Below are 14,934 nucleotides of genomic sequence, written 5' to 3'. Positions count from 1 at the left end.
GCCTATAAAACAACGGCCTGGTGAACAGAAATTCAGAGTTCTTTCCAGAGACACTTGTTATGCACTTGGACACTCTAAGCCCATCCAAGATGGCGGAAATGCGCCAAGTTGAAACCCCTTAGGCCTGTGCCATCCAGAAAGTAAACTTTCTCTCTCTCTCTCTCCCTCACAAACACACACACACACACACACACACACACACACACACACACACACACACACACAGAGGGAACTTTGAAACAAACTTATCTATTCTTTATTCAAGAACTTTGTACTTTAAAACTTTTAAACAAAATTTGGTCTTTCAAAGTATATTTTACATTTCTGTAAAATTGTTGATATAAATATATTTGGTTTGTTAATTCATTTTTTCTCATCTCCTTTCCAAAATCCCATTGTTAAATTAGCATTTGCTTACTGGTGACCCATTCACGTTTTTCATTCGGCAATCCAACTTCCTATATTTTATCAATTGTTTGTGCTGTTCTTTCTAGAGACTTACTATCACCAAAATACACTACATGTAGCCAGGAATGGCAATACAGGTTCTTCTTTTGAATTGCTTGACCAACAATCAGAACATCTATGCCCCCCCCCTTCACCAAACTTTCACAAGAGAGACTTGTCTAGCTGAAAACACTATCAATAATTCCCCCCTCCCCATTCTTTATCTTTGCCTAAACCTAAACGTAGATTCCATGAACAAAGCTTCTTTCTTAGAACTGCACGCCTGTGGAATTGTCTTCCATTTTCCTGCTTTCCGGCTGACTACAATATGGTTGTCTTCAAGTCTAATGTAAACAAGTTTTTGATGAGCCGTTCCATATAAGTTAACAAATTTATCGAATTTCCACTACTAACGATTACTATATTGTCCAATTGACTACTGTACATTCTTAACCCTTATCCTCGAGTGGTCTCTGGGCCTTGATAAGTGATTATTCCTATGTAAAAAAAAAAAAATCTGAATAAAAAAACTGTTGTTCTCTTCTCACACAATAACCAAAGTTGAATTCGCACAAGGAAATAACGATTTACAAAATTATTGGTAGAAAAGAAAAAAAAAATAGGAATTCGATTTGTCTTTAACTTTTATTCTTTACAACTTTATTTGTTTTTTTCAGTTCTAAACATTTATCAACGATTTTAATTTTATTAGTTTAATCTTTTGAGTAATTTATCAATAAAGCTTTCAAACTGTTATGAGATGCAAGTTCCTGGCCTTTGTCCACATGAAGTCCTGTTTTCACTTAAATCTACCCTGCCACAATTAGCAGTGCAGGAAAGAAAAACATGATATGACTTCCTGGCAAAAGACTTTACCAAAAGTATACAATTCCACCAAGCCATATGATTTTCAGGTGCGCTTTCAAAATCTGGAACTGTTGGACGCTACTCGTTGCCTCCTGGAACAACAATGAATAACAAGATATATATTTATATTTTTGTTTGTATATCTTCATAGAAAGAATATTCTGAAATGAACTTTTTTACCTTCTCTAATGAAATAGTTAATAGTTCCGCTGTGGAGACTGCAGTATCTCTGTATAGATTATACTGTCTTATCTTTGTGATAAGAGTTGCAATATGAGTTGAATGATTGTTATGACATATTGTACACCCCTTTAGAATTATTATCATTACTACTACTAAGATGTAGGGGAGGGCGCCACTCCTTTCCTTGAATTTATTTATCCTTGGTCTTTTTTAATTCTTTGGTATGACTTGACTGATGATCGAACCCGTTTTCTAGTCCATTAGTGAACATTTTGACCATTACACCAAATAAGTTGGTATCTATATATCTATAAAAGTGAGAATGTCTGAGGACACTTTTCAATCTACATACTTAAAGAATTTTGGATCTACATATTTGAAATTTGGTATGTAGGATATTCAGACATGTGGAAAACTTTTTAATCGGTTTCCATCTGGAAAAAGAAGCTGCTAAGTGATCCAAATTAGGAGGCCATTGAATTTTTAAATCTATTTCTCAACTGTTTTACGACTGCGCATGCGTGGTAGAGAAACATGACAGCTTTTTTATTTTAAAAATTAGATCTTTTTAGAACACTTTGTAAATGTCATGAGCTGGTGTGATGATTATTGTACTTGATTCGATGTCATTAGTTTGAGCACTTTTTTTACTTACAAGAAGTGAACTGTTTAGAAAAAAAAAAACAATATTTATTGAGATGAGTATTATTTATCAATTTTATTTATTGTGGACAATTATCCTAAGAGGCTTACTTGGCCAAAAACGTGGTGAGACGACAGCAACTATGGAAGGCAGTAATTGCAGTGAATGCAGTCAGGAGATTCAGAGTTCCTATCCATCACGGTTACCTCCTGACGAAGGCCAAAAATATAGTTAGCCGAAACGTCATGAAACAACTAATAAAAGATGAGGATAATTGTCCGCAATAAATAAAAATTAATAAAAAATAATTTTTATGCATATTTTACGACCGGGCAACGCTGGATACATCTAGTATTTTTACATGATATTTTTACTCATGAAACAATATTTATTATAAAGTCATTATATTTGATTAATTGAACAAAGTTTGCTATCATGTCAATTTTTGCCAATTTTATTGAAGAAGAATTTAAAACAATTGTAATTTATTTTATGTATATTGCTAATTACTTAAATATATTATCACTTAATTATTAATTTATAACATTTTTCTGTTAGATTATTAAAGCATCATTTATATCTTTCTGCAATATTCTTGCTAACGGTGACTCAAGAATGACCTTCTTTTGTTAACATAAAGAGAGTCATCTTCCATCATGATAATGCTCATCCGCACACAGCACTACTGACCATTTATGCTTTTCTGCAATGTTATCATGTTGGCCTGCAAACGATTTTCTTTAGTCAACAGAAAGAGAGCCATCTTCCATCATGATAATGCTCGTCTTAACACAGCACTACTGACCAAAGATTTCCTTGGAGAATTCCATTAGGAAATCTTGCCCCGACCTGCATATTCTCCTGACCTAGCTCCCTCAGATTATCACTTATATCAAGGATTAAAAATAACCGTTTTGGGTTAACATTACGAAATTGGAACAATTCCATTGTTTCTTTCTCCATTAAAATAACATTTTTTAAAACCTGTTACTAATAACTAATTAGAACACACTGGCAATTCAACTGTTTCTTTCTTCATTAAAATGACTTTAAAAATGGTCCAAACTACATAAGATGTAAAAATGTCAGATGATAACTCATTTGTTATAAGATGTCTAAACCAGATTTGATAATTGGTTACAATCTTATTTCATTTCTGAAAGATTTGAAGTTTTTAATGGTGATGGTAAAATACAACAGGTATTAGCTGTTTCTGTGTAGCATTATAATAGGGTTTTAGAAGCTGGAGATGATGGACGACTGAAAAGCCCCGGCATATTAAATTGGGAAATCTTAGCTGCAGTTCAGTGCTCCTTGCATATCCTGAGGTGATATGGAAGCAAAAAGTCATTTTGACTGTTGTTGCAGAATGGAATTTGTTGAGAAGCTGCAAATAAAATTGTGATGCAATGCAACGGCGACCTTGAGGCGATGATGAAGAAAGTGCTGAACAAGGCTCATCTCTAACCATCATACAAGAGTCGCAAGAACCAACAACCCATCACCAAGGCCCAAGATAACTGCTTTACATCCAAGTTAAATACGCAGTTGAACTGGATATGTTTCAGCTCTTCTCAGAACCAATTGCACAACACAAGAATTTTCTTTTAATCTTATTTTGTTTTTTTTATTAGTGTTTCCTTTCATAGATTTCGTTCATCTTGTGTATTAAATGTTCGGTATGACATTTAACAATCCACTGATACTGTTGTAATTATCAATTTTGTGAAACACATCAACTAAGTTTCTTTTCAAAAATCATAACATTTCTAGTTGTAGTAATGGTTATGCTGTACCCAACATAAGTCAGTTATTATTGCCGGTATTGTATACAACATAGGTACAGATGATATTGTATCGTAATAAGCCTAATTTCTCATCGCTAGTGTTGTGAAAATTAAATAAAACAACACAGTGGTATATTTACAAGAGTGTGAACTCACAGAAGTAATATATTAGAGAAACACTGCTCTGAAACTACCTTTGAAATTTCGTCTGAGCTCCAATCTCTGGTCCCCCCTCGCCAATCTTTTACAAAAAACACCCGTCTAGCTGAAGCCACTGTCAAAAATTTTCCCCACTCTCTATCTGTGCCTAAATCAAAACGTAGATTCCATGAACACAGCTTCTTTCTTAGAACAGCACGCCAGTGGAACTCTGTTCGGTCTGCCTGTTTCCCACATGACTACAACTTGGATGTCTTCAAATCCAACGTAAACAAATTCCTGATGAACCGCCCCTTAAGTAGACACTTTATGAAATCTCAACACTAACGTACAACGTACTGTACATGCAATAACCCTTATCCCTGAGTGACTTCCGGGCCTTGATAAGTGGTGACCTCCTTGTAAAAAAAATGAATAAAAAAATTTCGACATAAGCTCACTTACATATAATGTCTAGAAGAATCTATAAATTAGTTTAAACTACTACCATACCATAATATAAAGTTTATTATTTCATTTAATTGAAAAAAGAGATGGCTATCTGAGTGATGACTATGAAGAAAGCATAGAACGAGGATATTCATTATTCCTTTGCTACTCCTAATAAAAGAGTCTAAATAGCTGACTATTCATCACTAAGCCGCAAGAAACTCCACAACAAAATCAAACATCAGGTCAATTTAGGGATGCACTCATTCTTCCCAGAATCAACTGCACAACACACAGAACAACACGTGGCACAAAGATCAAGTGCCAAAATGTCTTTAAACTGTGTTAATTTTTGGGTGTGTTTGCTATCACATGTTCAAAAACCGGACTCAAACTCAATTCAGATGGTTATATTGAGCTGCTGTCGACTGTTGTCAAGGACTGAATGGCTTGTGGGAGTCAATATATGTGACAGTAAGGTTCAACTCTATGTTACACTTCTGGCAAAACATAAGAAAAACTGTTCACATCTTCACCAACCGTAACAACCAATCTTTTCCCCCTCACTTGATTGCAATGACATGCACCATTATGTGTGGAGCAGGGTTGATAAAGACATCAGCAATGATGCTTGCACTATTATGGAGGTGATGGTAGTTAAGTGGTTAATGATACGGACTGACAACCACAGAAACACTTTCATCTAGGGATGTTGGCAACGTTCCTGTGGTTCCTTCAGTAAGTACCTGATGTCTTTCTAGAAAAAAATTCTAACTAGAAAAATATCGGGGGAATATCCAACAGCCAATCCCACCACCAGATGAAGAGGGGGTCTTCTAATCCTTAAACAAACTGAACACGAATCATAGACATCCTTAATAAGTGCCAGAAACTCCTTATCCTTAAAGGCCCTACTGCCTCTCACCAATGATACAACTTTTTCTCTTTTGATGCATAAGCAAACTGTTTATGTAATTTCTCAGCTTTTGTTCTTTTCTCCATTTTAGAGCATTTTTTTAAGGCTTCACAGTATAACACAAAGTTTGATGACTTTTCAGCCTGCAAAAGCATATTTCTCAATGGAAGAATATAATGTACAAAAGTTGTCTTTTGCAATTTTATATATCAACCTTTTAATATATTATATAATTATATATCACTTTTAAAATCTAGTATCATGCCAGCAGTTTTCATTGATTTATGACTTAGTAACAAAGGTAAATCATTTTTGACAATGTCAGCCTCTATGTTTACTCTGATGCCTTTTACGCCTCCTATAGTTATTGGAAATGTAACTGCTTTAATTGCCTTTACCTCCTCTTCATCACCAAAACAAAATGTCCTTTTGGATTTAAAAGTCTTCACTAACCGCTTATCTTGGTCATTTAATGTACCAAAAAACACATTAAACCAAAGTTCTCCAGCAACAGTTCTAGAACAGGCAAAATCCAACATTGCCATATCCAGTTTCTCTTTTACAGGATTCCACATTTTTATATTGGAATCATTTATCAATGTTCGATAACAGGACTCGAAATTAATTAATGAGAGGTGCACATGGTTTGAATCCACAACAGTTTTAATATTTCTTGGACTAAAACTAGTACAGTCTCTGGCAAAATGACTAACAGAACCACATGTAAAACAACGCATTGTCCTACCTTATCTGTCCATTGGATTTGTTTTGCTTCCTTGATAAAATTTTTTCCCCTTTTATTTCTGTTCCAATTGAAATTTACAGTTTCAATTTCTTCCTTAATAGCGGGAACTGTTTTGCATTCCAATAAAGAAATATCAGAAAACACTTTTTTTCTTTTTTTTACACAGGCATCACCACATTATCAAGGCCAAGAGGCCACTCAAGGATAAGGGTTAAAGAGTGTACAGTAGAAATTGGAAAATATAGTAATCATTAGTAATGAAAATTCGGCAAATTTGTTAACTTATATGGAACGGCTCATCAAGAACTTATTTACGTTAGACTTGAACACAGCCATATTGTAGTCAGCTGGAAAGCAGGAAAACGGAAGACAATTCCACAAGCGTGCAGTTCTAAGAAAGAAGCTTTGTTCATGGAATCTACGTTTAGGTTTAGGCACAGATAAAGAGTGGGGGAAATTATTGATAGTGTTTACAGCTAGACGAGTGTTTCTTGTGAAAGTTTGGCGAGGGGGGACCATAGACTGAAGCTCAGTCGAACACTTTCCATGAAAATAGCATCAGAGACAAGCTCGCAACATCTCTTCTGTGAGATAGAGGTTGCAGGGAAGAGAAAAGGACATCTCCTACGAGGCTACGAAGTCTATTTTGAACTCTATCAAGGCAGGACATGTCCTTTCTAGCAGCTCCTGCCCAGATGTGGCAACAGTATTCCATCCTTGGACGTACCTAGCTCTCATATAGATAGAGATTTGCATCAGCAGTGAGATATCTACTGGATTCCAGCAGCCCTGGCAACAGATTTGATGTATGTGTTCCATTTAAGATCAGGAGTAATTGTCAAGCCCAGAAACTTGTCAAAACTTGAGGCCTCCTGAAGACGAGAGCCATTCATTTCAATTGATGCCAGATGTGGATCAGAATGTTGATGATGTAAAGAGAGAAGCTTGGTTTTAGATGCATGAAAAGTAACCAGCCACTCCTTTCTCCACTGTACCACGTGCTCAAGATCAGAGGAGAGAGAATCAGAGAACTTGGTCGTTTACTGTCTTAGATGTGCTACCATAAATGGTAGTGTCATCAGCATAAATGTCTACAAATGATGTAAGGATGTGATTTGGAAGATCATTAATGTAGATCAGGAAAAGAGTTGGGCCCAGGATGGACCCCTGAGGGACTCCAGCATTAATACTGTGAGCTTCTGATTTTTGCCCATCAACTACTACTCTTATGAACTTATCAGAAAGAAATGATTTAGTAATTGGGAAAACATTTCCAGCTATACCATGGCTAGAGATCTTGTGACGTATACCTTTATGCCATACCCTATCAAAGGCCTTAGATATGTCAAGAGCAATTTGTTGGGCCCAGGATGGACTTTTTAAAAAATTATCCTTCATTGCTGCATAAGTTCAACTTCCACATGTTATCGTTGCTAATGTTTTGTGTTCTTTCAATACATTCGCTGCATTTAAAACAAAAAATGTTTGAACTCCTTCCAGCAGAGAAATTCCGTATGTGTGTAATTTCTGGTACAAGAATTCATAATGCACCAAAAAGTCGTTTATGTTTATTCCAGCAACTCTTTTGTAAGAGTAAAATTCCTTGAATGACATATATGCCATCGTGTTTTCGTTCCTTAAATATATCTCGTCCAACTTGTCTGTAATTATTTTTAATCCATCAGTTCGGCTGATATCTGTGATGTCTAAGTGTCGAACACATTATCGTATGTTTTGTGATAATGACAAAAATACTTCTGAGCCTGTTTTTCCTTATCCGTGAAGATAGACCATATACTTATGCCTTGTTTCCATTCGATGTACATTTCTTCACTCTGCAAAATAGGTGGCTGTTTCGTAAATGATGCTATCTTTCAATTGTGTTTCAACATAAGTTGAACAGATATAATATCTGTCATACGAAAAAAAACAAAAAAACTATGCTCTGCTACGAATGTCAATTCACTTAGTACATCCGACGATGTTGGATGAACATGTGTTACTGATAGCCAGACGTCATAATTAATATCCACTCGAGACAAGGGAAATAACTAAATATATAGAAGAAGGCCACCAAGTTCGATAACTCTAACTTTAACACATACCAATCAGAAGATGCTGTTCCTTGTTCCAAGCAAAGATCAAGACACTCAATTTTATTATCCTTGATGAAGAACATCTTTAAAAAACCAGAGTGATCAGTGACAGCCTATCAGTTCTGTAACGCCTCCAGTCCTTACACCAATCATATTCATTCTGCAATGATGATAAGCAACAAATGATTTGATGACTTTCCAAACTTTGAGTGCGAGGACATCAAGTAATCTTCATTGGTATCCACCATCATCAGTCATGAACTGGCTGATGTCCAAGCCAAAAAGGGGTCTGCTACAGACCAAGTTGAGATCAAGTACCATTATGAATCAACCAAAGTGGTCATAAGACGAATGATTAGAGGCGACCAGGCATCTAATAGAATCAAATGCATCTATGGTGATCGAGGGGAGAGACTTAACAGCCTGGTGGAGACAGAGCTAAACAAAAAGGAGCAAAAAAATTCAAAATAGACTTTGTAGCTTAGTGGGGGGGGGAAGCCCTTTCCTCTTCCCTGCAACCTCTTTCCCACAGAAGAGACGTTGTGAGCCTGTCTCTAATTTTTCATGGCAAGTGCTCGTCTGAGCTTCAATCTATGGTTTCCCCTCGCCAAACTTTCATGAAAAACACTCGTCTAGCCAAAACCACTATCAATAATTTCCCACACTCTTTATCTGTGCCTAAACCTAAATGTAGATTCCATGAACAAAGCTTCTTTCTTAGAACTGCACGCCTGTGGAACTCTCTTCCAATTGCCTGCTTTCCAGCTGACTACAATCTGATTGTCTTCAAGTCCAACGTAAACAAGTTCTTGACGAACCTTCCCCCCTAAGTAATCCAATTTACAAAATTCCCACTACTTATGTTTATTACGCTATAATCACATTGACTAATGTATACCAATTAACCCCTATCCTCGAGTGGCCTCCGGGCCTTGATAAGTGGTGACTTCTTTGTAAAAAACAAAGCATACTATCTATGATTGCCCTCACATCCAGCTGAACCACCACCTACAAACATCTTCTCAGTAGACCCCATCCTTACCCTTACCACCTGGGAGGAGTAGACTAAATGAACTACAAACAGCTAACCCCAATCTGTCTTGTTGCTCAACAACAACAACAACAACAACAACAACCTGCAACATTAACGATGAGCTAATTTTTAGGCTTAAGCCAGGTGTTCAGTTATCGCTTGAAGGACACCATGAAGGCCAAATGCTCTAGGTTCCAGTCTCACCTCGAGACTGTGGTAGAGATCCAAAGTTGTTTTTTTTTTTTTTTTTTTTTTTACAAAGGCATCACCACATAATCAAGGCCCAGAGGCCACTCAAGGATAAGGGTTAAAGAGTGTACAGTAGAAATTGGTCAATATAGTAATCATTAGTAATGAAAATTTGGTAAATTTAATAACTTATATGGAACGGCTCATCAAGAACTTATTTACTTTAGACTTGAACACAACCATATTGTAGTCAGCCGGAAAGCAGGAAAACGGAAGACAATTCCACAGGCGTGCAGTTCTAAGAAAGAAGCTTTGTTCATGGAATCTACGTTTAGGTTTAGGCACAGATAAAGAGTGGGGGAAATTATTGATAGTGTTTACAGCTAGACGAGTGTTTCTTGTGAAAGTTTGGCGAGGGGGGACCATAGATTGAAGCTCAGTTGAACACTTTCCATGAAAATAACGATACATCAGAGACAAACTCGCAACATCTCTTCTGTGAGATAGAGGTCGCAAGGAGGAGAAAAGGACATCTCCTACGAGGCTACGAAGTCTATTTTGAACTCTATCAAGGCAAGACAAGTCCTTTCTAGCAGCTCCTGCCCAGATGTGGCAACAGTATTCCATCCTTGGACGTACCTGGCTCTTATATAGGTAGAGAATAGCATCAGCAGTGAGATATCTACTGGATCGATAGAAAGATCCCACCATTTTTCCAGCGGCCTTGGCAACAGATTTGATATACGTGTTCCATTTAAGATCAGGAGTAATGGTCAAGCCCAGAAGCTTGTCAAAACTTGAGGCCTCCTGAAGACGAGAGCTATTCATTTCAATTGATGACAAATGTGAATTAGAATGTTGATGATGTAAAGATGGTTCTTCAAGTAAACTGTATTTGGCAAAAAATTTTCTAAGGGATGCACTTTGAATTTTAAGAATGCATCAGTTATTGTTTAAAACATCACTTTTTTCTTTCTTTTCAAAAAAAGTGTCAATTTTTTCTCGAAAACCCTGCACAGTAAACGTACACATAAAATATTAATTTTTATATTTATCATAAATAAAATTATTTGTCAACTCTGAAATCACATTTTTTTAAAAATAATCATTTCCACAAACTATAAAGTCATCTACATGCATTGCCAGAATACCCATCTAGTTCTCAGATAAAATTATTTGTCAATTCTGAAATCACATTTTTTAAGTGATAGATATTTCCCCCCCCAAAAAAAAAACAAAACAAAATTCCACTTAATAAAAAAACAAAACTTGTTGAATTTGTGATGCTGTTTTATTTTTTGGGTTAATGTAGATTAATTTTTGTTAATAATTTGTGCTACTTTTGGTTAATAATTTTTTTGATTATAAGTTAATTAATTAAGAAATTTGTAATTAAATTAACTTGAAAAGAAAATCCATTGTCTTTTGCTTCTTGTTTGCCAATACGAATTACCTGCCCTTCATTTGTTACGTGGACATTGGCAGTGTTACAGTCGTGGCAACTGTAGGAGGAACAAGCAGAAGTATTAAGCAGATTTGTGCATCACAACAACAACTTCTGTTGCTTTTACACATTTTTTTTACAATTTTTACTCAATAACTTCATTATTATAAATACCAATAGTGGATATTATCTTAACGTGGCTAGATCAGTTACCAAAAGAAAAACAACTAATTTCTCCCAAATGAAACGAAATGTTTGATTTACAGTGAGTGAGAAATTTGCCAAATTAATCAGCTCAGTAGCTGAAAATTGATATTTTGCTTCAAATGAGTGCATTATGTTCTCTAGCAGAGTCCAAAAACGCATACCTAGTAAAGTTAAGAATAGACCTACCAATCAACAGACGTTCTAAATTATACATACATATAACTAAAAATTTGCATAAAACCTGTTTTTTACACATTTGTCCACAAATTTTATTCAATACCTTCGTTATGAAAAATTTGTAATCTATATATATATAAAAGGCAAAATGTGTGTGTGTGTGCGTGCACTTTTTGTGTATGTTCGACAAAGGCTTGGTGGGTGGCGTGCTAGGTCGGGTCACTCCTTCTTAAAACTTTTTATATACTGTCTAAATCACAATATCTATGAGTTACGAATGGAGGTGGTCGTGTCTATCTTTAATTTGCCCGACTCTTACGCGCTATTTTCGAGATTATTTTTGATCGTCGCGTCTTCATTTTGCTTTTCAGTATAAAAAAAACAAAACTAAATTCGCACCATCAGTTCCCTGGCATTCGTGGCAGGGACGTCCATAAAGCAAATCGGCTTTGATCAATGCGGCAAAAACCGCCATACCAGACAATTGCTTTTCAAATGGACACTCCCATGTTTTATCTTGGGTAAACAAACAGCCAAAGTTGGGGAAGAAAAACTGCCTTGCAGCAAAACTTAACTGCCGAATATGTTTGACCTCATTATCATTAAATTTGCACACCTGTTAACTTTATAAGCCTTAAATTAACACAGCTTTCATTCCTCTCTCCTTGTGGCCAAGCGGGTTAGATTTCACGTTTTATTTTCCCTTTCTTTTCCACCTTCGCGGCAATGCTTCGGGTTCGAGCCTACCTTCCTACCAAAACTTTTTTTTTCTTTTACACCTCCAAACACCAGGGTTTTTGTTTTTGATTTAACCCCCCCCCCCCCTTAACACACATGACTATAAACACCCGGGTAACGCCGGGTACCCCAGCTAGTTAAATTAAAAAAGAAAATCAGTTGTCGTCTGCTTTTTTGTCACATAAATACTTCTACTTCATCGAGTTTGAATGAATTACCTCCCTTTAATTTAATGCATACATATTGGAAGCAGTACAGTAATGTTAACTAAACATCATTATTTTATAGCTTGCTATAATGACAGAATAAATACAAAGATATAATGAATGGATGCATGTATTAATGAAATTTAATAAAACTATGAAAAATCAAATGAAACGTTTGTTCAAAAAATTTCCATGTAAAATTTTAAATGTGAAAAAATACAGCAAAATCATTTCTCGCCCATTTCTCTTTAGAGTAAATGTTTTATTTTATTTTATTTATTACAAACGGAAAAGAATTAGAATGGATTATAGGGAAAATAAAAAGACTTGAAATGCTTTTCATTTTTATGAATTTTTCTGTTTCCAGCTCTTCGAACCGTGTTTATACAATAATCTTCAATAACATGCCGAGTCATATATTTAGTACAAACGTTTCTTTAGTCTTTCTTTTCATTCTTAAAATTCGGCTTGACGAGGTTCAGTCAAAACAAGGCTACATGCATGGCTTCATGTATGTAGCTAAAATATTTGGGTAAATATAAATTTATACAACATATGTACGGTGCTTTTTTTTTTTTAGAGGTGTGGAACTTTAAATTGACAACTCCATTTTCTTTAATTGCAGATTTGGCAACTGTCGGTTATATTTCAGCTTGCTTTGGCAATTCACCATGAAGAGCAGCGTTTGCAAACTGTAACTGATATGATTAATTTATTGAGAGAAACATTTGATAAATGAATAATTTTACGAAATAGATCTGTAAACTAACCGCCTTGTTCATGCGATTTAACACCATTAAATAATTTTCTTTTGGAATATGTAAAGTTCCATGTTTATGCTGATAAACAACACACGATAGACCACTTGGAAGACAACATTTGACGTGTCATTGCTGAAACACAGCATTGTGAAAATTAGATCTCTAGATTAGGACAGATATGTGCAAGTCATGTGTCCATATACATATGTGTATATATATATATATATATATATATATATATATATATATATATATGTGTGTGTGTGTATATATATATACATATATACATGTGCATATGTGTAAGAAGTATGTCGTGGTTTGCTTGAAGCATTGGTTTAAGAATCTTTCGAGAGCATCTCTCTTCCTCAGTAAGTAGAAACGTACATTCACTCTCTATGTTGTCAACTATGCTTATATGTATATATACATATATATATGTATATATAAGGCTTCCTTTACTTTTGACCCACTATGGATACCCCACTGTATAGGTGTATGCATGTGAAATTTTCGTAGCAAGAATAGTGCAATCTCCAACACCACCTCTCTTGAGTCGACATTGTTAAATATCAGTGGCAAATGTATGTTCAGGACATCTGGAAACAATGCCGAGATAAGCAGAAAGCACATACTGCGCCTAGAATTACCAAATGGTCACCCATCTGGTACTAACTAATCTCAACGTTGCTTAACTTCGGCCTTGCTAGTACCAAATGGGTCACCATTTGTGAATTCTAGATGCTATTTGTGCTCTTCTCTTATCTTGGCATTTGTTTGCAGTTGTCCTTAACATACACTTCACTTGCCACTGACATTTAGAAATGTCGACTGAGGAGAGATGTGGTTTGAGACTGCGCAACTCATGCCACAAAAAATTCACACGCAGACACCCTTACAGTGGGTATCCATAGTCTGTCAAAGACTGAAGGAGCCTTTACACACACACACACACACATATATATATATATATATATATATATATATATATATATATATATACAACATATATATATTCATATTCATATTTATATATGTATAAATATATGTTTATATGTATATAAATATATATGTTAATATATATATGCATATATATATATATGTGTGTTTATATATACATACATATATATATAGATATATGTTTATGCATACATATATATATAGATATATATGTTTATATATACATATATATAAATATATAAATATATATATACATATATATACATATATATATAAATGTTTATATATATACATATATATATATAAATATATATATAGATAATATATATACATATATATAAATATATATATACATATATATATAAATATATATATACTATATATAAATATATATACGCATATATATATAAATATATATATGTATATGCATGTATATATATATGTATATATATGTATATATATACATACATACATATATAAATATATATATATATATATATGTGTGTGTGTGTGGTGAACCAAAAGTAACACTAAAGTGAAATTATTCTTTTAATCCTTAAAAATAAATTTGTTAAGAGCCTTTAATGATATTTTGTATTGGCAAAAATCAACAGAAACAAAATTCTAGAATTTTATTTTGAAAATCCAAAGTCCATATCCTTCACGCTTCAACCTGGCATGTCTTAATATGGGATGATTTAGAAATCAGTGATTATCCATCTTGTGAAGGACAAGAATCCATGGTTCAATTAACATAACGACAATGCACCGAACTCGCTCTAGAAAATAAGTGTTGTGTGTTAAAGCATTGATCAAAAAAGTCGACAGTAGTTTTCATGAAAGCTTTTTACTAAAGCGCATTGCAGCAACTTCAGAAGATAATTCAATTGATCTACACAAGATTTAAAACCAATCGATTACTTGCCAGTCATCAAAGGATTTCGGATCAA

At 34.6% G+C, this 14,934-nt stretch overlaps 1 protein-coding gene across 1 annotated transcript in view; it reads right to left on the bottom strand.

The window, feature by feature from the left end:
* Positions 1 to 1,077: 1,077 nt before the first annotated feature.
* LOC145246618 (beta-hexosaminidase-like) overlaps positions 1,078 to 14,934 on the bottom strand; it is a 113,727-nt gene continuing 99,870 nt past the window's right edge. Inside the window, exon 12 of the mRNA XM_080108288.1 lies at positions 1,078 to 1,406. Within this exon, the coding sequence (XP_079964414.1) occupies positions 1,393 to 1,406 (14 nt within the window). The 3' untranslated portion in view covers positions 1,078 to 1,392. The remainder of the gene's footprint in view (positions 1,407 to 14,934) is intronic.

This window comes from Euprymna scolopes, chromosome 24, assembly GCF_053919585.1.
Source record: "Euprymna scolopes isolate OS-2025 chromosome 24, ASM5391958v1, whole genome shotgun sequence".
Taxonomy (NCBI): Eukaryota; Metazoa; Mollusca; class Cephalopoda; order Sepiida; family Sepiolidae; genus Euprymna; species Euprymna scolopes.
The sequence above is the reverse complement of the archived record's forward strand: the minus strand, read 5'-3'. Positions and strand labels throughout refer to the sequence as shown.